Raw genomic sequence first — 22,225 nt, forward strand, 5'->3', positions numbered from 1 at the left:
AATCAGTAAATAATACTTTAGACGCGTTTCAATGTGACGTGTGTCATTTTAATATGAGGCTAGATGGCGCTGTTTTCCCGTCAATTATTACTCTTTTAAGCAAGAAAGAGCACGAACTCGGAACGCGATGATGGAAACGAGCAGATATAAGATTCCGAAGAACATCAGGGGTACATATTACAGCACAAATACACATTACGAAAATGACTAAACAAGTCATGGCAAGGTGGTAAACAAACTTAGATATGCCTCGCTTTCATGCTTTTACGGTCTGAAATTACGTGCACGTAGGCTTTTACATGTAATTTAAAGGATTAAAAACAACTTGTAGGGTTCTGCCCCTCTTTTTTTTCCTTTCTACACTTTATTCTATTTTCATCAACAGTTTACGCAATGCGGTATCACTCGGTGTACCACGAAACTGCAAACATCATCATGGGGTGTAAGACAGGATACGCTATCATCATGGGTGGGACAACAGTTTATTTTACTTCATTTTATGAACACGAAGCAACATTAAAGTTGAAAAATAGCTCATTTCCACAAGCTTCAGCGCCGAGTTCCGCATTACACGTCCAGCGTCACCGTGGTGCCGAGGTCTGTTTTCCGAAACAAAGGACAGCAAATTGCAACATGATGATGGAGGACGTATTAACGTATTAACAAATATTTCACCTGAAATGCCAGCCACGTACCACACGGCAGACTAACAAAACTGGCCAAGAGTGAGAAAGCCACTATACGTAGAAATGTTTGCTGGCATCTGCTTTGCAGCTTTCTTACCATGATTTGCAGCCAAAATAGCATAATAGTTTCTAGATGTAGCAATAATTTTTAAAACTTGTCCCACCAGTTGTTCAGAGAAACTGCACGTTGCACATGTGATTGTCCCTTTACCCTCCCCACTTCAACCATTTCACCTGCCAGCTTGAGATCTTATTCCCTTCCAGTGTATTTTCAAGCGGAAAAGGAGCCGTAGACCGCAGTCGCAGCAGCATTTTAGAAAATAGATTGGCAAATAAACCTGGAAATGTTCATATATTTAAAAATTAGTAAAACAAGCATATATGTAAAATTTTATGTAGTATGCTGGGATTATGTACATAATAAACACAAAGTAAAATTTCAATGTCCTATCCCTCGCCAGGGGAATTTTGAGGCCAAGGGATGATTTCACAAATCAAATGTAGCCCCTTAGGAAAGAGATTGGTTGTATCCGATGGATGTTGTTTTAATGCTGCCGGCACACGAAAGTGTTTTTTTTCCCCCATTTCGGTCTTGTGTGTAAATGCTAACTCTTAATCCTCCGCAATAGGCCAGAAATACATCTTTGTTTTCTCTTAAATATGAAAAATGGACACTGGTTACATTACAAAAATCTGTCTTGAGATTCTGCACACTTTTGAAGGGTAAAATGAAAATCATCTCCTCCTCCCCCCCCCTTTTCCATTTATGGATACTTTTGATAGGAGGATAGGTACTCTTACCATGTACAATGAAAGATGACAACAATCCTTAAGAAGCATTAAGAATTCTTAAAAATACTCTTGTACCCAGCAATAAAGTGCACTTTCAGGTATTATGCCATCGTCAACACCAAGTAGCTCGTTACCGTTATTGTATTAAATACATGCCAACTAATCAATTAAAGCACATCAGAAACAGCTTCACTAATCACAGATCACCATTTCCACATTAATCTATACTTGAAGAGTCCAGATGCAGTTTTATTTTTGTACAAATCACCACATACATCCCTGATAACATGAAAGCAGTGCAAAGTGGTGATAGAACCACATGACACATATTTGGTTAAAATATATTGACTGTAGTGTACATTTTTTGATGCGGTCCCTGAATCTCACATGGTTCTATCAAAAAGGAAAAAAAAAAATTCAACGCAACGTTTATATTCAATCAGCAAATGCCAGACATAAAAAGGATGTTCATTAACAGTAGCTGACTAAAAAACATGGTATCACTTCCATAAATTCTTAAATGCATACACCAGATAAAGGTGCTCTCATATGCTCTCAACAAAGTAGAGGATGTTAAAGCACAGGACATTTCATGCATCCAGTGCCATTTCAAATCATTGTCAATACAGTACAAATAAGATGTGTAAAATTGTCTGCTGGGCCTTCATATCTAGCTAGGTCCTAGAGTTTCATAAGGCATAAGTTGTCACATTTTAAGCTGGTTTAAGAACAGTTTTTCTAAATGTCAGTACAAGAAACGAGCAGTGACATTCAAAACCTTACAATCAGAGTAATAAACATTGTAAACCATGTAATTATTAAATATTTGCTGGAAGGAATGGCCCTTAAAACATAAAACTGTTCTTTTAAGGCACTGCACGGTTTTAAAAATATAAGTATAATACAATGACATGTTTAAAAGTCTTCATTTTATTTCAAAAATAAAAAGTAAATAAATATCACCCTAGACAGCTAGCACTGCAAAAGATTCAGCCAAAAAAGCGAAGGCTGAACCTCCAGGAGTTACAACGACATGGATCCAGCACAGTGGATTCATAGCTTATCTTCTCACATAGTACCTGTGATTCGCGTTTGGTCCAAAACCTCAGTTCTGATGTGGTAAGAGCAGCTCTTTCCTACTTCTGCTGGAAGAGCTCAGCTTTGGAGGACATGTCTTCATTGTCCTTTTGGATTCATTCTTCCTGCTGGTTGTCAAAAAGAGGGCTTTACTGAAGACGGAGATGATAATCAGGCTGAGGGCCACGGAGAGCAGCGCTGCCCCAAACGTGTTGCTGAAGGTGATGGGTGGCGCGTGGGCCAGGAGCCACTGCCGCCGCACATTCATGTCCAGCTGAACGGCCTCCATTTGGAAGTGGGTGCCAATGATGCCACATATGTGGAACAGCTGATGGCTGTGACCTGCAGAAGCGACGAAAGCACAATCAGCACGAAAAACATGAATCCCCAGCAACATTTCTTGAACTCCACCCCGATACTGTGACTCGCACCAAAGTAGTCGAAGCATCCGGGCGCCAGGCGCTCAGGTAGGTGCGTGATGAAGAGGACGACGGTGAGGAAGGCCAGGGCCGTGTGGCAGTAGTGCAGGGAATTGGTTTCATTGTCTGTGCAGCCTTCACCAGCGCATACAAATATCTGCAGGAAGGACACGGTGATTTCTAACTGGGGTCACTGCTACAAAGCAAGTAAAACACCACTCACATTCTTTCTTATCAAAATAAACTGCTTTTGAAATTACGGAAAAATTAAGCCGTACACAAGGAACTTGTGGCCTGTGCAAATTCTCCATTCTATATTTTGTCTCGCCTACTGTTTATTTGAACCCCATTGTGTATTAATTGAGACGAGAACCATTCGAACTACACAGGCAGTGCTGTCTGTTGTGGGAAGCATGCATTACACTTCAGTGAAATAACAGACCATTAAGGTTAAACTTACTCTGTAAAAGAGGGGAATGTTGTCAAACAGGTATGGATATGCAAAGGCTGCAACGCGCAGTATTTTGCCCAGCTTTGGACTTTGGCACTCTGAGAACCTGCGAGGAGGAAAAAAAAAAAAAAAGTGTTCAAATCTCATCTGTCTTTACTCTGAGGCTTTCTTTCATCTATGTAATCAGGGCCAAAAAAAGGCCACATAAACTCATTAGGGAAACTAAAGATGATCAAATAATCACATTCATACCTCAAATTGTTGACTAAAAATAGTACATTATTTAACTGGATCTTTTTTTTTTTAAGCTACTCATCTGGGAAATGTCTATAGTTATTTAGAACAAATGTAGTATAAGAAAGTATGTGAGTGACAGTGTGTTCCACTGATGTACGGATGAGTGAGCCGGTGTAAGTAGCGTATCTAGCAGTGCAAGTCACCGCGGTGAATAAGGTGCATGGGCTAGTAACACTACATAGTATCCGTTGCAAATCGCTTTGGAGAGAAGTGTCTGCTAAATAAATGCAAGAAAGCAAGTGAGAAATATTTTAAAGCATTTAACTAAAACAATGTTCTATTTCACTTTTACCAGTACCACTGGCATGCAAGCAACCTTGACCCATCAGAGAATTTCCAGTTCCAGCAAATCTTCCTTCTTAGGTCATATCGGCATAGTTCTGCTTCTTGTATAACAGAGTAGAGTTTCCCCGCCCTTCTGACTCTAATGTACATTAGAGTAAATACAGTACTTTGCTTTTGTTGGCCTTAGTGCAGCCTAAGAAGAACAATGTTATCTCCCCTCAGATTTACAGCATGAATAATGTGTTGAATGTTCTGTTGATTAATGGGGGGGAAGAAAAAAAAAAAAAAAAAAAAAAAAAAATTATCCACATACACTTGGGTTGACTGATGAACTTCTTCCATACGGACAAAGTAACTTGGAAGTAGCAGAACTGTGCGTTGTCACAATTAGCACAGAAAGCAGTGAACAATTGGCGATCGATTATTATGGATGTAGGCGTGGATCTCCTTTCAAGAGTCAGAGTATTCTCATAACTGAGGTTTTGACAGTGAAATTGAGGAAAAACCCAACTACTCAGTTTTGTAATACTGAGTAATGTGTAGTGTAACAGTTCATTTCAAATGTTACCGTTTCACAGCTCGGCGTTAAGAATAGTCAGTGTTACGGCTGCTCGTCATATTACTGACGATGTTACATTTATGAGTTGTGCAACTGTGTGAAACTACAAATGAAATACCTTTATTCCCTTTGGAGATATAATTATGTAAACATTATATGTATAAATGAATGTACAACCTTGTGGCTTCTTGCCTCATTCCATTTTTGTTACACTTGTAAACATCAATGGGTTGTCATTTTGTCACTATAACAATGACAAAAAAGAAGAGCTGGTATGAAACACAGTAGTTTGTACAGATCACAGAAACATTTCTGAAATGGAACTTTAACGTTTTATTCTGCGTAAGGAGAACGTGTGCCAAGAGCGCCGTTATAGCACAGCGAGGTGAGGCGGAGTCAGCGAGGCCCGAATCTCTCAAAAACACACAAAGCAATGGCAGAAGCATTTTTTTCTAAGTAAATTCAATTTTTACCTTTTCACGAAGCCATGGTTATATTGAAGGAAAGGTAAGCCAAGCCTTGAGGGGAGCAATTGAGACAAGAGAGCAATTAGTAAACGGCGAGGGGTAAGTAAACGTGCTGAAAGATGTACAACTTCAAGCAAGTCATCGACAAAAGTCCACAAACCAAAGTGAGCCGTTTCACAGTATTCAGTCTGTGACTTAAACAAGTTGATAACTCACTTTTGGAGGGGGGGAGAAAAAAAAAAAAAAAAAAAAAAAAAAAGTGTCATTGTTAGCAGCATTCAGAGAGAAGTGCCAGAAATGTGTGCCCTAGAGAGCCGTAAGCCTCAGCACTAAGGCTGCGATAAACAATAAATGCTTTTTCATTCTCCAACGCTTTGGCTGATCATCTGCAAGTTCTCAAAGACCCACACAACCTCACAGTGGCAACAGGCTGAAAAGGGTTTGCATGAATCACGCCTCTTTACCTCGAGTAACAAGCCAGGCCGGTGCAGATGGCCGTGTTCAATACAGCAACGGCGACGTAATACTGGTGGAAGGCGCTGCCCACCCAGACATCTGGAACGACGTACGCCGAGTACGTGATGGCTGAAGCTGGAGCACAAAACACACACGCATTTAGGGTCGACGCAACAAGCAATTGCGCGCAACTCAACGTAAAGAATTACAAATATGACAAGAAGCATCGGTAGAGTAAATGGGAAAGGAACCAGATTTGCAGATGACCAATGTAATTTCCAAAGGAAATGTGGCGGATGTTGGTAGCTGTCATCCGAACGTGCGCCTGCGAGGTTTTTCCAGGCAGTGCAGCGGGTCCTTGCCGGTGCCGCCGGCAGGTTCACCCACCCAGGCTGTAGAAGCTGAGTGCTGCGTAGTCGAAGAAGAAGCAGACGTGTCTGGCTCGAGCGGACATGGTGCTGAAGGTGTGCGCGCAGCTGGACGTGAACGGGTACACGCAGCACGACGCCAGGAAGACCAGCAGGGGCCAGATGAAGGCGTCGTGCCGTACGTTATGCGTCAGCACCACTGTCAGCAGCTTCCACAGGAAATACCTGTCCAGAGACACCAGCAGAAGTGAGGAAAGGGCAGGGTGGTAAGGGGGCGGCGGCTTCATCGCACCGAATCCCGATTAATCCCACTCTCGTGCAGGCCGAGTACACGGGCCGTACCATTCGTCTCAAAGTGACTAGCTTGTTAATTAAACCCCCCCCCCCCCCACACACACTGTTGGGCTGCGTTTAGAGTGGAGCCCACCGTTATTTTCAGGAAAATGAGTTAAAAACGCGTTGTTCTTCCCAAGTGACTTCCATCGGATTCTCAAAGTTCAGCTCAAAACAAAAAAACAAAATGCAGAAACGGAATCGCTTCTTGAATTTTGTTTCATTTACTGTGCTTCGGAAAAGCAGGAACCGCACCAAGCCATCGGGAAACAAAAATATCCAAACTGCCCTTGTGGAGAAGGCTGAAAACTATTCCCCTGATGACTAGAACAAGACGGTAACCGCGTCACGGAAACTCAACAACTTACATAAAGTTCTTTGCGCAAACAGGACGACGCATCTACGGCTGGTCCTCTTCCCTCACTTTTGGAAATTCAGAGACCTGCACTCGGGCTGACAGCTTGTCCCGCTTCACCAAAATCTTGCCTCCGGCGCACAGGATGACAGCTGCTCGGCAAATTGGGATTATATGTTGTCAATTACGTGTTACCCGCTTGGCTTTAAAGAGCTCCGCTGTCTGTGCCATTATCTGTACCCCACGTCTGTAACGTAACAAGCAAGCGCTACCTTCCCCGAATAGATTTCCTTCTCATTCTTGCTCCTTTAAATACAAATATTGGCATGCCGGAGTACCTGAAATTACTTCGTTACCACGCATGTTGGCTTACTGTCCTCGTTTCTTGGTTTTGGACAGACATTTCAGGTGCGCCAATTTTCCAATTCTTAATTACAATAAGAAAAAAAAAAAAAAAAAATTACAATTTTGCGTGCGTGGGGGGCAGTTTGGCCGGGTCCCGCTTGGGGTGCCTTGTGACAGACTGGCATCCCGTCCTGCGTGCGTCCCCTCCGCCTCCAGCTTTACGCCCCGTGTTAGGCTCCGGCTCCCCGCGACCCTGCTCGGGACAAGCGGTTTCAGCCAGCGTGTGTGTATTTTGTGTGCCTTTAAAAAAATCACATGGCCTTTTCTGTGCCCAAAATACTATAATTACTGCTAAATGTATCAGAGGCCTTTGATGTGGAGCGCCACTTAATAATGACCACAAGGCCGGCATTCCTGTCTATCCCACAATGCAATAGGGCAGCTGACCTGCCTCAGCCCCAGTCCCAGCTGGCTGACACTCACTGGAAATGTTAATGTGTACCGCTAAACATTCGAACACATCCGCTGCATTTCACCGAGAACACACACGCGCTCGTTGCCATGGAATCGGTGCGGGTACCCCCCCCCCCACACGCGGCTCTTTATAACGTTTAGACTTTGCGCCGTATATACAGCGCTGTCAAGATAAAAATGAAAGACTGACATCCAAAGAATGTGGAATGCGAGTTAAATGAAACGCCACGCCGGTATAACGATGGAAGTTTCTAGGCTGCTTTATTTAAAGATCAACAGGAATTTGAGGAATCATTAAAATGCCGTGCCCCCGCCCACACAGATTATGCAACGTTCTGGTAAAGCCGGGCTGCTTCTCCACGCGAGGAACCGAGAAGAGACAAGTTACGCTGAACCGTGACCTCCGAGCGAGAGGTGAGTTGGCACCGGCAGCACGTCTCGATGATCTCTAACCAGAAAAACACGACCGGCAGGTCCGCAGCGGGTTTCCAGCACAGCGAGAACAAGCATGTTTCAGCGCAGGGTCAGATGAGAAGACGACAAGACCTGCTGGGTGTCGGTGAAGTTCTACCGCTTAGCGGCACCCAGGGCATTGCGAACTTTCTGTAGTGTAGCTCAATGGAGCTTCTGTTAAACTCAACTGGCAGCGATCTAATGGCTCAACGGAAGACTACCCTGCAATCACAGGATGGCAATGGAATAAATACGAGCAAAACCAGACTTCTATATGCAGAAACAGACTTCCGAGAAGAACTTCCACTCTGGCTGTCTGCCTTCCTCCATCTCCATTCAACCAGAGCCAGAAGATATATTCGGGTGACACATTCAGATCTAACGGGCTTGCTGCTCTGGAGCCGAGCCGGAGCGGTACCATGTGGGTAAGAAGTGAGTCCAGATGTTGAGCGTCTCATTGGTGAGCTGGAAGAGGCTGAGGATGCAGTCTGTGGCAGAACTCCTGGGATGCCGGTACCCAGAGATGATGCTGTCCTCTTGGAATGCCTGCGTCGGGCATCAGAGAAACATCTACTACACAACAGTCATGACAAAGTGCGGCACGTTCGCAAAAGTACAGAGAAATTACTCAAAGAGACGGCCGAATAAACGGTTCGTGCGCGCGCACGCTATATTTTGTCGCGTTTAAAAACGCCGCTTTGCATAAAATGAAAGGAATGGAAACAAGCACTTACTTTGGGCACTTGGTGGACGGTGAAAATGCGGGGCAGCCTGATCAAGCTGAACATGATGGCAAGGAGAGTGAATGGACCTCTGAGGCAGACAAGCAAGCAGCCAGGCAGCCACAAGGGGGGGGGGGCGGAACTCTTTTTACACCTGAACCAATGCCGGAGGCCCTCGCCCTGCTACACACCTACTCGGGGAGAACACCCGGAGCAGGGCTTGCCCCACACCCACAGGTCCTGCTAGAGCCTTAACCGCAGCAGGCTAATGGAGTCCTGGGAGTGGAGAAGGGAGGGGGATTGTCAGTCTCCCTCTCTCACACACACACACACACACACACCCTGTAAGCAACTCACATCTCAAAACAGAGCAGTCAACACATGATAAAAGAGGAAAAGTTAAAAACACACAGAACAGCAGTGCGTATCTCACTGACTGTGTACTAAACACACGGCGTACGGGACGTGGAGTGGACCGCTTCCTTGGATCTCGTAAACACTTTAAACAGGCCTCGTGAAGATAAACGCCGTTTATACACTTGGAAGTCCGCACCCGTACCAGTCCAAAGGGCTTGGCTCGCAAGATCTTCTCGCACGCATTCTCTTCGGACGCGCACTCAGAAGCCCCAGCGGCTGAGAAACAGCCAACTGCTGCACTTGGTTTGACTTCATTCGTAAGCGAAACTATGAAGACGAGGCTCCCGAAACAGGTAGTACGAGATTAGTAAGGATCCCCAGGTGCCGGCTCACGATGCAGCTGCCATCGATGCCTGGGAGCCAGAGAACCCGTGGAAGTGTACCTCACAGCACCCCAGTGACCTGAACTCTTCACCAACCTTTTTTTTTTTAAAAAAAATAAAAAGGGGGGGGGGGACCTTCCCCTGTAAGTTAATTTCTTCTGCAGAGCCACAGATTGCGTGGAGCTCACACAGGGCCCACGACACTGGCCCGTTACAACGACCGAGCATCACTCAGACCTCGTAACAAAGCGAAGCAGATTCCAGAAAAATTGCCATCTAGAATCTTCCAAGGCTTTCTCTAGATGCTTCTACCGGAAAGCGGCCCGGCCCGTTTCCGGCACGGCGGGCCACAACGTCCTTCACCTGGGCGAAGCGTTACCTGAGTTTCACGCGGCAGAGACAGAAACCCTTTCATTCCGGCTTCGCGGCGACGCAACCCCGGCGTGGCGTCCGCGCCCTCGGGTAACTCGGCATCAAATTCCCACCGAGGGACAAAGACGGCGGTGCTCTGCCGGGGAGAGTCCGGGCGCTTGCTTCGAGCGGCCTCGAGTCGAGAGGGCACCTAGAGGCCGTTCGGGAGCGACGAACCTTGTGGCGCGTTCCAACGTGTGTCAGCCAGGTGCGAACAATTCTCACCTAGCTGACATTACAGAGAAAATAGGGCCATTACTCATTAATTCCCTTCTCTAAAGAGAGAAAGGTGAGGTTGAGTTAATAATGAACCCCATCCAGCCCAGCAGCACACTGCAAACGAATCATATATCAAGCATGTGCTAAAGCCAAGTGCCGTTTTAGTGCTTTAATTAATGGGGCCATTTTTCACCTGAGGCAATTTCTTAAACACACGGTGTTAATAAATAGTTGAAATACGAGCCCTAGTAGCCATAGTGCGTCTCTGGAACACAAATCTAACCCGAACCTTTAAAGGACGCTCAACAGTTGCCTTCTTACAGAGTTAATTTTCAACCCGCTTTGTAGCCGCCCAACGCAAAGGTAACTCAAATACAGGTCCGAGTAGGGAAAACGCGTGGAGGTCCGATGAATAATTGAAGAGCAATAAATAATTGTTGCTGATGGACGACTGCATGATCCGTCCCCGGCTGGAAAAACACGGACGCGGCATCGGCGAACATTAATACTACCCCAGAGTCGCTCGCGCCTCCTCTCCCAATCAAACGCTTTACGTTCACCAGTGTTTGGCGTTCACGGTTACGGTACGCAGGCGGCGGCGGTAAATTTGTCCTGTCGAGCGTAATGGGACTCAACGTGTCCTGCGCACTTTTGCTGCCCTGGGGCTTCGCTCCCTCCGCGCACAGGGACCGTATCGCTACGCGGCTCCACCGGGACAAATAGATGCGTGCGGCTTAGAGCCTCAGACCCAGAGTCAAAGTCACCTTGCTCGCTTCCCCCCGGTGTTTTGTGTTCGTACGTTGATCATCTAATAAGAGTCTTTCTCCCTTAAATGAATTCATCCTTGTAAAAGATGACTTTGCTCTCGGGGAGAGAACTATATATATACACTCCGTGACGGCAAAGCGCGGTAACGCGGGCTCTCCCCACCCAGGGAGCCGTCATACTGAACGATAAGAACACTCCGACTCCCTGGAAATCTGCATCTCGCGCTATAATCACCCGAAGCAATTTCTTACAGTTACGGTGTGTCGCGGAACGGACCGGAGGTAGAGGGCGCGAGAGACGCGCGTGCGTAGAGCACGACGAGAGGCCCGAGGCCCGAGACCAGTGCGGTCAAGTATTACAGGTCAGTCAGGTAGAGTCGAGGCATGGGGGGCCTCGTTGTATCGCACGCTGCTTCCGCACACTCATTACGTAAGAGTAAGTGCAGCCTACGATAGGTGAGTCAAGCTCGCCTCGCATGTGCACCGAAGAGCGCCTGCTGCAATGGTGTCGCTCATTCACCGATCTACGGCGATGTCGTTCCAACATTTTTACGTGGCTCTCTAGATGTGCTAAACCGGTATTCACGCAGTCGAAACGACTCATTCTAGAAAGCACACTTGATATTTAACTGATGTCGCTCCTTCCGCATGTTTCGAATAAATTTAAAAAGAAAAAAAAAAAGGTGGATTAAAACTTGTTTCATCATGATGAGGAAATGGTGGCACCGTTGAGTCCGTCAAGTATGAAACTATAAAACGTGGTACAGAAATACACAAAACTCATGAGTTCCACACAAGCGTAAACATATTTACACTAAACATCCTCATACTTGGAAAAGGTCAGAGCGAAAGGAGGACAGAGCCCTCCTGCAATAGAGGAAGGAAAGCTCGGTGTGTGTGTGTGTGTGTGTGTGTGTGTGTGTGTAGCTGAGCCTGGAACAGACCGTACGCCTCAGTCGCTAAAAATTCTACTTCAGTCTCCTATTTGTGATGAGTCGCTCATCCACGTGTACATGCGTGTTGATGTCATAAACGGCAAACGTTTACGTATGTCCAAAAAAAACTAGTGGGAAGGCGATCGGGAATCGGAGATATTCTGGTAACCTTTTACGCAACTACTTGTGCGATGAACGTCGGTGCATCCCGTGAAGGAAAGAAACTAAGTGCACTTAAGAATCCAAGTGTCTCTCTCTTTCTGCTAATGAACACGTTGTATTTTCCACGAGATGACAGATGTTCGTCGCTTTGGAGAAAGGCGTCTGCTAAATGTAAATGAGTAAATCTTTCAAGTGGAACGAGCAAGCTGGGCGGGAAGCTACTTTCTAGATCTTTCTCTGGGTCTTTCCCTAGCTATAATGCAGCAATGTGAAAGCGGCCTGAAACACTTTTACATCAACAAGCGGCAGCAGCATGATTAACGCAGACTTGAAAACTGCAAACTGAGACTGAAATACAACTTTAATTTATAGTAGTTTCAAGTAACAACCAAATGTAGTCAACAACTAAAATGTCAAGAAAAACAGCCATGAAGGAAATAATAACAACAACAGAAGGTGCTGCTGTAGGCTATTCATTGCTTACACTGTGCTGAAAACTCTAAGTGCCGATTTCACACTGTCAACTCGGGTCATTTTGCCACCAAAACTCGTCACGAGGTCGCTCCGCTTCCACCGAAACGGCTGCTAAAACATTAATAAAGTGCACGTTGAATGTTGGGGATAAGGAGCAGTTGGGTAAGTCGAGTTCCCCCGAGTCACGGCTACCAAGGGCATTTTACACTCCCATTTACACTCCCGTTTTACACTCCCACAGCCCTTCTCATGTTGCCAGCCTTGTGGACACGAGGGAAAGAGTTGAAACGACACTTCCCGGAGGGAAGGGGTTGCTCACATTGACAAATACAACTGAAATTATTCATAATGTTAAGCTACGTACAACAATTTACCCATTTACACAGCTGGGTCATTTTTACTGGAACAATTTAGGGTAAGCACCTTGGCTCAAGGGTACGACGGCTAGAGGTGGGATTCAGACCTGTAACCTTCGGGTCCAAAAGCAGCAGCTCTAACCGCACGACACAACCAGCTGCTCGATTATCCAGCAATTTCCTTGAACATGACTATTCTAACAAATGTCGAGTTTACATGGCACTAGGCTTAACTGGTCTTTCAGCTTATGAAATCCTATAGCGTTTGAGACACGCGGCAAATTATTCACCTATCCATCTATTCCTTCCATATGACAAAATCTGCGTTTTGTGAGATTTCAGGCGAGAGATGAAAATACATGAAATGTCAGGAACAGAAATGCAGTAAAGCAGAGTAAAGCCCTCAGTACCAGACCAGCTGTTGAAATGGATAAATAATAGTAAGTAGCCTAACACTGCGAGTCACTCTGGAGAAAAGGCACAGCTAAATGAATAAATGTACTATAATTGTAAACCTATATTATCTTGGGACGCCGACACACACGCACACACACTTTTATTCCCCAGACACAGTTACTGTACCTGCAGTGCAGAGAGGATCACGCCAAGGTACAAGGGGAGAGTCCCCAGGGATAACAGCTCTGTACTGCACACAGCCGAACAGAGCAAATACCGTGTAACTGCTTTTTAAGTACACACACACACACACGTTAATCACACACTCGCACTGCCCACACGTAACAGGGCCACGGTAACGCCATGTTGTACAAGTATTTATGAATCGCTGGATCTGCGCAGATTTAATACGAACACAACCCTGTACATTATGGGCTATTTGAAATCTACATGTGTTTACTGTGTCGTTTCAGTGAGAAATACATTTCATTGTGTTGTTATGACTTATTTCCCTTTATTTCGCTGACACCTTTGTGAAAAGACCGGCAGCGTCGAGGCTGCTATAATACACTTGTGCTTTTTAAGACAGCAGCCACACACTAAGGTCCTAAGCGAGAAAAGGAATTTGCAAGAAAAGACTTGAAATTTAAAAAAATTAACAAGTAGGATCACCGACACATTGTCGTGGTTGCTAAGTGCTGTTGAGCCAATGTTGACTCCTAGCAACCACTTCAACATATTACTGAAGGCAAGGCTACAGTACAACATTTTAGACCAGCTTGTAGAGGTCTAGTGCAGATGATGATGAAAAATTGAATATGTTAGAGGATAAATCATTTTATGCTTATATTTTTGCTGACACTTTTATTACTGTAAGATCAGCTGGCAGTGTTTGAGCCATTTATAGCTCAGTATTTTCCAGGAGAAGCAGCAGCAGCAGGAAGCAACACTGACTGGAATGATAACCTTTGCTTTACATGTTCATGTCCTAAACTGCTGTGCCACACAGATACAGCTTTAATGGGGTGGGAGGAGGAAGGTGGGTAGGGATCACACAGATGCAATCATAATCCAAGTTCAGTACAAAATAGGGGGAGAACATTTTATTTCTTGCATTTGTCTGCCTACAGCAAGCAACTTAGAGAAGAGATTTTTTTCCCCATGTGGTTTTCCTAGAAAACCCCAGGAAGCCCCAGAAATCGTGTGGCTGCTGCAAATTCTTGTTATGCTGCTGCTAAAGGTTCTGTACCAAGGGTTATATAACCGGACCGCAGCCTGTGCTGCTCCTACGGGGCAGCAGGTAACATGGTGCTTAGAGCAGCTGCCTTGCGCTCCAAGGAGACAGGTTCAAATTCCATTTCTTGCTGCAGTACCCTTAGTACCCCAACCCTAAGTAAGTACATGTCAATCTATACCTTTTTTCTTGGGTTCACTCCACAGCTTTCAAACATACTGCTTGCTGGTCTCGATGGGAATGAGCTTCAGACCGCTAATTTCAGTGCAAGACAGGCAATGATTGACTCATTTATACTGGAGGGTATTCTTAATGCATCAGTGCAGGCTAAGTACTTTGATGAGCGGGAGTAGTAGAGCAGGGGCAGGGATTCAAACCCAGCTCCTTCAGATTATAAGGCGACAACCCAAAGTGCTACTCTAGCCGTAGGCTGACTAATGGCACCGACTCAGGTTTTGAAGTTGTTCAGATGACTTGACTTTGTAAAAACACTGCTTTACATCTAAATTTTTTGGCTTTGGTTGTTCCGCAAATTCACGCCGATAAAAACATGATCTTGACAATGTGAAGTACAGGGCAGGCAGAACGATACTGGGTTTTTTCCCCTATTTCACCACAAGATGACAGTGTTTTAAAATAAATAACGTTCGCAGCTCTGCCGGCTGCTGCGGTTTAAACGGCAGCAAACCATCCTGATGGAAAACATGTTCTGATATGCAGATGTGTATGCACGCAGTCCTTTGCAGAGGAGGAATGAAACTACACACCTCACAAAGGTGTTTTCTCTGTTCGGTTCCCCTACGAGAATTCAGCCGTACTGCAGCGTCAGTTCAATCAAAGGCTTGATCAGAAATGTCATACTTGCCTCCTTCCCAGCATGCAAATGTGTTGCTGTGTTCAAGACCAAGTCAGCTTGCATCAGCGCATGTCCCAGATCCATTTTTCCCCTCCCATCCTCATGACAGCCCCTTGGAGCTTGCTCCTAGTGGTATCACACAGCTGCATTGGGCTTCTCCACAGAGGAGCTGTTGCAGGCACTCCACTACACACACACACACACACACACACACACGAGTCACCAACTCAACTCATTCCCATGCGTACTCAAACTTTTGACCGACACTGTACATATACAGTTCTTGTGTCCTAGTTTGGCTTGTGTGTTTAGTCTGAGTAAAGGTGAGATTGGAAAAATAACACCACATCCAGCTGACATCAGTACTTTAGCACATCTGCCTCTCACTGCTGCTCATGATGGAGCTTATGCCTGGAGACGCGGTGACAGTCGGCATCAGCGGTTCGTGGGGAATCGTGACATTTGCAGCTTTCATTCAATACCTGCTCAGGACTGAGGGAAACCTCAGCAGAGACGGAGCAGTGAAACGTTGCCCTTTTTGTCTAACAACCAAGACACCAACAGAGGTCCGACTCTTCCGTCAAGGCATCGAGAATTGGTGCAGCGCACAACACTCGATGCCTGCAGTAATCAGTCAGTTGTTGATCCATCCACGATACCACTCACGCAGGCCCCCTTGTGACCCGTGCAGGCAGACTGCTCCTCAAGGAAGGCTCAGGATGGACATCTGCCCAGTAATCAGATCATCTGTGCATCGCAAGAAGCACCGCCCTGCCCGCAACCTGTCTTTACTGTGCCCATGAATCCCTCTAATGCTATCACAGGCATCTACATTGGGGTGGGGGTGGGGCAATGCAAGGTCACCCAGCAAATTGGCGAATCCCAGAACCGGCGTGTCCGATTAGGAGGGAGACAAACTGACTGTCAAGGAGCACGGTAATGTCATTAGGCTGGAACGGACAGGAACCCGCTGGACTCTATAATGGTCAGAGATGACCGATGTGCAGGTCAGGATGCTCCACCGGCTTTATAGTAACCAGCTTTCTTTCACGTGGTCAGATGCTCTGAGCTTGTGTGTATGTGCATGTGTGTGTATAAATGTATAGAAGGTTGGGGGGGGGCGGCCACAGGAAAAAAAAAAAAAAGATGAAAGCTCGATAATTTTTTTCAGAGAAGATTTGACTGCTGTAACTCAAGTAAAGAGAAAGAAAAAGGTCCTTTTCATCTTTCTTCCTGCAGAAGAAAAAGCCGCTTTTCTCAGCACATGGGCAGGTTTCCAGTCTGTGCTGTGAAGAGACAGAATCCCACCAGACAGCCATATAAGAAAGAACGCCTTTATTTTACAACTTTAAAAAGCAAATTCCGAGCACAAAGAGTTTGACTATTTCATATAAACACTTTTCTGCATAAAAAAATGGTAGCATGTGCACATTGTGCTTGAATTGCAAAGTCTATACAACCTCTCTGGATGTCTCCGGGAACAGGAAACACAGTAAACACTTTATTGCATATGTCACATGTGACTGGGGCTGCACATGTCAATTTACAGGACAGTGGGGGAAAACAAAAGGAGGAGAGAGGAACACGATGTCGTCAGTTACACCATGAGAAACAATAGCAGCTTTCAAGGGAAGGCCTTGCACATTGTCCGGGGAGGGGGGGGGGATACACCGGAGAGAGTAAAATCAACCAATGACTCTAGGGTTGTGCTTTTGTGCTCTGACAGACAGTTTACCCCAAGCAAATGAATTAATAAAAAAAAAAAATAAAATTTTTTTTTTTTTAAAAAAAAGCAAACCCTTACGGGGATTTACTGCTGTTTAAGAGCCGGTTTTCCCTTTGAAACATTATCAGTTCTTGACAACAGTTGAACATTTGCACACATCCCCTGGACTGCAGAAATTACATCTTCTTGACTCCTGTTTGTCATAGTTCAAACTCTACACTATAAAATCTGAATCTGACTACAATTGCAAACCGTTTGCTTTCCCTCTTCAGAGGACGGACGGACGACTCGGCCACCGTCTTCCCATTTATCAGGAAATATGACATTTCCAAAGCAATAGATATAGTAAAACATTTCATGGAAATCAGTACTAGACAACACATTGCAACTACATGTCATTATCTTTGAAGTGAGATCAACAACCCTCTGGTCAACAACCTGGTCCTTAGAGACTTTGGTATGAACAGCGCGCGAGCTCCACGTCCGGTCGAACCCAGGAAAGACAACTTTTCCCCTTTAGGAACACGCTACTGTCTCGGCCCAACAAAGTGGCAAATATGAAATGTGCATAGTAGTAATTCATGACGGAAAAAGTAATAAGATGCAGGACCGCGCCATCATTTCACACGGAAGCCTCCGCTGACCTCCGCACGACAGTCGTCCATTCACCCCCCGGCTGGACGTTTTCTGTGCGGACCACGACTGAGGCCCTGCTGGAAAGGCCTGCAGCCCTACGGAGGACAGCGGAGCTCCAACAGAGTGCCAATGAGGCCCAAGCCGCGGGGGGTCAGTGCCGATTGCCGTCATCCGGTGGAACTCGACTCCGTCTTGTTACCGCGGCACATCCTACACAAACTGGCCCCGAGGAGCGCTCGGCCCCACCCCCATCACCGTTACTCCAGCAACCCACCGAGCGACACGATTCCTTAAACCCTGAGCTACAAAACAACACGCCATTAAATGAGCGACTTTCACTGCAAGCGCTGCTGCCGTCGCCTGCTTAGGATTTTTTCACCTGGGAACAACACAGCGGAGCGCAGATCGTCACAATATAGCTTATCGTTTCATTATTTGTGTTTTCATACGCATTTCTGGTGAGCAGACATGAGCTCGTGCTGCACCGAGAGGAAAACGTTGACCTCGCGCCTCTGCGGACGGCTCCGCCCCCGAAATCAAGACTTTAAGTGTATTAACCAAAGCAATTAAAAGAACCTCCAAGGGCTCCCTCCTCATTCAGTCATCTGTCAATAAGAGAGGCGAAAGATTAATTAGGTTTAGCCCACACGAACAGCTGATATGGGAGGGGAGCGCTCATTAGCTGTGGCTGCAAACTGTGCCAGGATTCATATCAACACTAAGAACCTGCTGGCGGTGTTCTTGTTAAGCAGCTGAGGATGTTTTCCTTGTGCCCTTTCCACAAGAAAAACGGCTCCCACGCAGCCCCGATCCCACACACGCAAGCGCGCGTGCAGACTAAACACATCTTACTCTGGTGAAGATGGGACGAAAACTTGCTCGGGCGAGTAAGCTGGGAAAGATTCCAGCGCTCTGTGTGGTGTGACTTTTGACTTTCGACTTTCGAAAACGAAGCAGGGCTGGATGTCAAACTTGTACTGCACCGAACAAAGCGGAAAGAAAACATCGAATATTTCCTCAAGCCGCAACGATCCTTTTTCACACAGATTCAGCAGGTCAGAGAAAAGTCTGTCGAAGCTTCCCCTTATTTTCACCCGGTGCTCAAAGATGGCGGGACAGGGAGACGCGCCCGTCACTCTTGCGTCATTTTTATAAAACGTTACAACAGCCACAACCGCACTCTTATGAGGGTCTTGATTATCTGGATTATCACGTTCCATTTCGGTAATGAAGCGAGGTGCTGCTACGTCTAATTGTTGGTTTAGTTAAACCCAAAGGTACGCTGCAAACGTGGTCAATGTCGTTGAGCAGCTCTAGATGTTGGCAGTAGCCTCCCGTCTACCTGACACCGGGCTCCTCTCAAGTACACAGTAACCAGTAAACGGTAATTCAGCTGCAGTAACGCCGTTCGCAGCTCCGCTCCTGTAGTGCCGCAGGCCGCCGTGAAATCGGCCCCTCCCCAGCTCATCTTGTGTTCTAATATAAAATGGCAAATTCCACATCTGTGGTGGCGGGACTGCGGCACAACTGCTTATCAGCCCTTTCCTGACCCGGGAACGCTGAAGGACTCTGCAGATAATACCGGGATGCCCGTGGGGGATCAGCACCGACATGGGACCTGGGACTTCCTCCAGGGTGGTACCTCTAGCTCCGGAGGTTGATAAGAGACCGCACTGCCTGTAACCACTGAAATGAGGCGTGGCTCACGGAATCAGAGGCGAGCGAGAGCCCTGTGCAGACTCTGCCTCTGCTATAGGCAGTGTTCATTTAAACAGAGGGAAGTGGAAGTAAAGTGTGGCAGCGGTGGGGCAGGAGGTGGGATCCTGGACGTGGATCTGCACAAGACTGACCCTTTCAGAGCTTAAATATGCAGGGTGAAGCGAAGCAAAGTAAGACAAGGGGCGAATTCAACGCAATGGAGGAACCCAAGGAACAAGCCCGGGAAGCTGTTTTCTCAGGTCAGGGGAAGACGCAAGATGGAGTTTGATCTTTGAGAAGCCAGATTACCACCTTTCTATTTCTTTCAATACCTCACGCCCTGAATTTAAGCAGCCTCGTTTGGGAAGATCTTGTTGAAAAGTGATCTGAATGTGCAAGAGAGGCATGTGACCCAGCATCGCTGTGACATGACAAAGGCCCTAGGGTGTGGGGTCGAGAGGAAATCCGCTGTCAACACAGATGCAAGTGTGACGGCAGGAGCAGGAATAAAATGTTTAGTCATGTAAATAAGCGATGTACCATGAAAGCCTGCATCTTAAAAATTCTAATCTTTGGGTTGAGAAATGTTTCCAGTGACCCGTGTCGTCTATCGTCTACCACTTCACCATTTCTCCAATACGTATGGCTCCACCATAGCAGTTACTCATTTCAGAGACATTTTGATGACACAATTTAAAGGAAGGTGTGGGGGGGAAAAAAAAATTTAAGATACCGGAAGAAACGATAAAGCAGTGCAGGGTCAGGCACCAACCCTCCTCAATTTTAACCCTGAACCTGATTCTTCTTACTTCCATGTAGCCAGTTTCTTCTTCGTGTCCTGCAGACACCAGGATTCAACTCATAACAGACAAGTGAGGAAAACAACTTCTACTCCCTTCCATACAGCATGTACATACATACTCCCTGAAGCCACATTAGTAGTGAATTACAATTGCCAGCCCAGAGAAGACGGAACGCATTCTCCATTACAGCCTCAAAGATGTGCCTGAGGAGCGCGATGGAGCGAACCGCCTTCTCGGTGCTGGGAAACCGAAACGGACAAACGCTCGAGCTAGGCTTTAAGTTGGGTCTCGCTGGGCAGCTCTAATTGTGCTTGGCCCTGCCGCCTTTCAGGTAGCTTTTCCAGCGCTTGACGAAGTCTTTGAAGATGGGGGCATCGTCAATGGAGGCCAACAGCTGCAGCTGGTTAATGTGCGTAGTGTGGTAGTCCCAGCGTGCCAGGTTGGGTGCCGAGCCCAGCATGAAGTGGCGCAGGTCGTAGATCGTGCCGGACCCAGTGTCATACAGGGGCAGCATAGCTTTCAGGGACTCCATGCCCTTACTGAAGAGCAGCCTTGCGTCACGGCCCCGCTCATCCCCGGCAGTCTCGGCCAGGTCGTACAGGCCGATAAGAGAATAGATGAAGCCGTTGAGCACGAAGGAACTCGGCGTCGTCGGGTACTCCTCATACCAGTCATATCGGTCCATGAAGACAGCCTTGACCCCATGCTGCCCTGAGGGCAGCTTGTACGGGCCGATAGCACGCAACGCGGCGTTGAGGTATGCCGGCTCCTTAGTGAGGAGGTAGGCACGCACCAGCGTGGACATGGCCTGCCCCTGGGCCATGGCAGAGTACCAGCCAGGGTCCAGCGAGCGAAAGCCATCACCCAACTTACGTGTCACCATGATGGGCCAACCGCCGCGCTCATCCTGGTTGCGTAATAGCCAGTCGCTGGCGGCAAAGAACGCGGCCATGTGGGCCGTGGTGGAGATGGTGACGTTATCGATGAAGCCACGACCACGCAGCACCAGTCTGACCACACGCCTTGGCATGATTTTGGTGGCCTTCACAGCCTTGGTATTGGACAGGCCCACACCCTTGCGTAGGTCTGTCAGCAGGTCCCGCGTGACCGTGCTCCAGGTGGTGCGTGCTCCCAACCCATACGTGATGTCGCGGTCCTTGAAAGCGATGAGCTGAGATGTAGTGACGTAATGGATGACGAATGGAGGGTTCTTTTCAGTGGTCTCCAGCACCACTGAGATGCTCCCATTGGACACAAACTTGAGGTCAAAGGAGATGATAAAGTCCTTCGAGTTCCCCAGAGGCAGTGAGATCCCCTCTGAATTCTCTGTGAGACATAAGAAAACAGGGCTGTCAAACAGGGCAGTAGTCAGCGCAGTGGTTAAGGACTCTGACTTGTAACCTGGAGGGCTTCATCGTTGCACTTCTGAACAAAGTTTTTAACTGAAACTGCTTCAGTAAACATTCAGCCAAATAAATAGAAAAAACCTCCCGTTTCTGAAGACTACTTTGGCAAAGTAATTAAATAGTAATAGAAAAACAGGAAAATGCGGAGGCATATTTTTGATCAGCTTGACTATTTCTCCTCATCAGGGCTCATTTCTTGTTCTGATGACGACACTGCTGCTCATGGATGCAATTCAGCAGGACTTAATAAATCTGCCTGCTTCCAAAAGCCTGAGCTCCTGCGGGAAGCCAGTTCACGTGTGTCACTGTTCACTGTAGCTAATTAGAGGGAAGCACTCGTCTGTGGGAAAGAGTCGTTTTCTTGGCTGGAATCTTGGCGAGAAATATTTTATATACAGTATGTACACATATATATATGATATATGTAAAAACAACCCCACAGATCCTTGGATCTTGGCAACCCATGTAATCCATGTGTTTCCACCAGACAAAGACATACATGAAAAGTCCTCACCCCCCACACCCAGTCTCCAACCAAGAGAAATACATGGTGTGCAATTCTGCTCTGGAGAAGAAACAACCTTTTCAACTGCATACTAACAGTTGTTCACTCTTTGTCCACACACAGAGATACATTAAAAAACAAAAAAAGGGAAAAAAAAATTTAGCCAGCTCACACACACACTGCGGAAGAGGTTCTGACTGACTACATATAAACACAGCGCTTACTTTTATTTTTAGCAGATGCCTCTCTCCAAAGCAATTTACACTGTTCAGCAACTTACAGTCTTTACAGTGATTTAGCCATTTATGCAGCTGGGGTGATTTTTACTGCATCAATTAAGGGGAAATGCCTTGATCAGCACT

The 22,225-nt window shown here is 46.5% G+C and overlaps 2 protein-coding genes across 6 annotated transcripts in view; both read right to left on the minus strand.

The window, feature by feature from the left end:
- Positions 1 to 1,694: 1,694 nt before the first annotated feature.
- LOC108934587 (membrane progestin receptor gamma-B-like) lies at positions 1,695 to 10,396 on the minus strand. Of its 4 annotated transcripts, XM_018752515.2 has the most exons (9): positions 9,659 to 10,396; positions 8,552 to 8,815; positions 8,236 to 8,363; positions 5,877 to 6,082; positions 5,498 to 5,624; positions 5,040 to 5,084; positions 3,435 to 3,531; positions 2,987 to 3,131; positions 1,695 to 2,897 (listed from the first exon to the last, which is right to left on the minus strand). In XM_018752515.2, the coding sequence occupies exons 2-9, from the start codon at positions 8,603 to 8,605 to the stop codon at positions 2,584 to 2,586; spliced, it is 1,116 nt and encodes a 371-aa protein (XP_018608031.1). In that variant the 5' UTR covers positions 8,606 to 8,815; positions 9,659 to 10,396; the 3' UTR covers positions 1,695 to 2,583. The 4 variants fall into 4 exon arrangements, with proteins under 4 accessions (XP_018608031.1, XP_018608033.1, XP_018608032.1 ...); XM_018752517.2 differs by lacking the exon at positions 5,040 to 5,084; XM_018752516.1 differs by lacking the exon at positions 9,659 to 10,396 and having other exon boundaries at positions 8,552 to 9,380.
- Positions 10,397 to 16,400: 6,004 nt separating this feature from the next.
- glceb (glucuronic acid epimerase b) overlaps positions 16,401 to 22,225 on the minus strand; it is a 41,337-nt gene continuing 35,512 nt past the window's right edge. For both annotated transcript variants that reach the window (XM_018752512.2, XM_018752511.2), the window contains exon 5: positions 16,401 to 21,278. In XM_018752512.2, the coding sequence (XP_018608028.1) occupies positions 20,254 to 21,278 (1,025 nt within the window). In that variant the 3' untranslated portion in view covers positions 16,401 to 20,253. The remainder of the gene's footprint in view (positions 21,279 to 22,225) is intronic.

The sequence above is a fragment of the Scleropages formosus genome, chromosome 11, assembly GCF_900964775.1.
Source record: "Scleropages formosus chromosome 11, fSclFor1.1, whole genome shotgun sequence".
Taxonomy (NCBI): Eukaryota; Metazoa; Chordata; class Actinopteri; order Osteoglossiformes; family Osteoglossidae; genus Scleropages; species Scleropages formosus.

Excerpts from the sequence above, each read along its gene's own strand:
- LOC108934587 (XM_018752515.2), bottom strand. The coding sequence starts at position 8,605 with ATGTTCAGCTTGATCAGGCTGCCCCGCATTTTCACCGTCCACCAAGTG. Across the intron at positions 5,625-5,876 it reads ACTCAGCTTCTACAGCCTGG|CTTCAGCCATCACGTACTCG; the intron begins GTGGGTGAACCT and ends TTTGTGCTCCAG. Across the intron at positions 3,532-5,039 it reads AACCATGGCTTCGTGAAAAG|GTTCTCAGAGTGCCAAAGTC; the intron begins GTAAAAATTGAA and ends TCCTCCTCGCAG.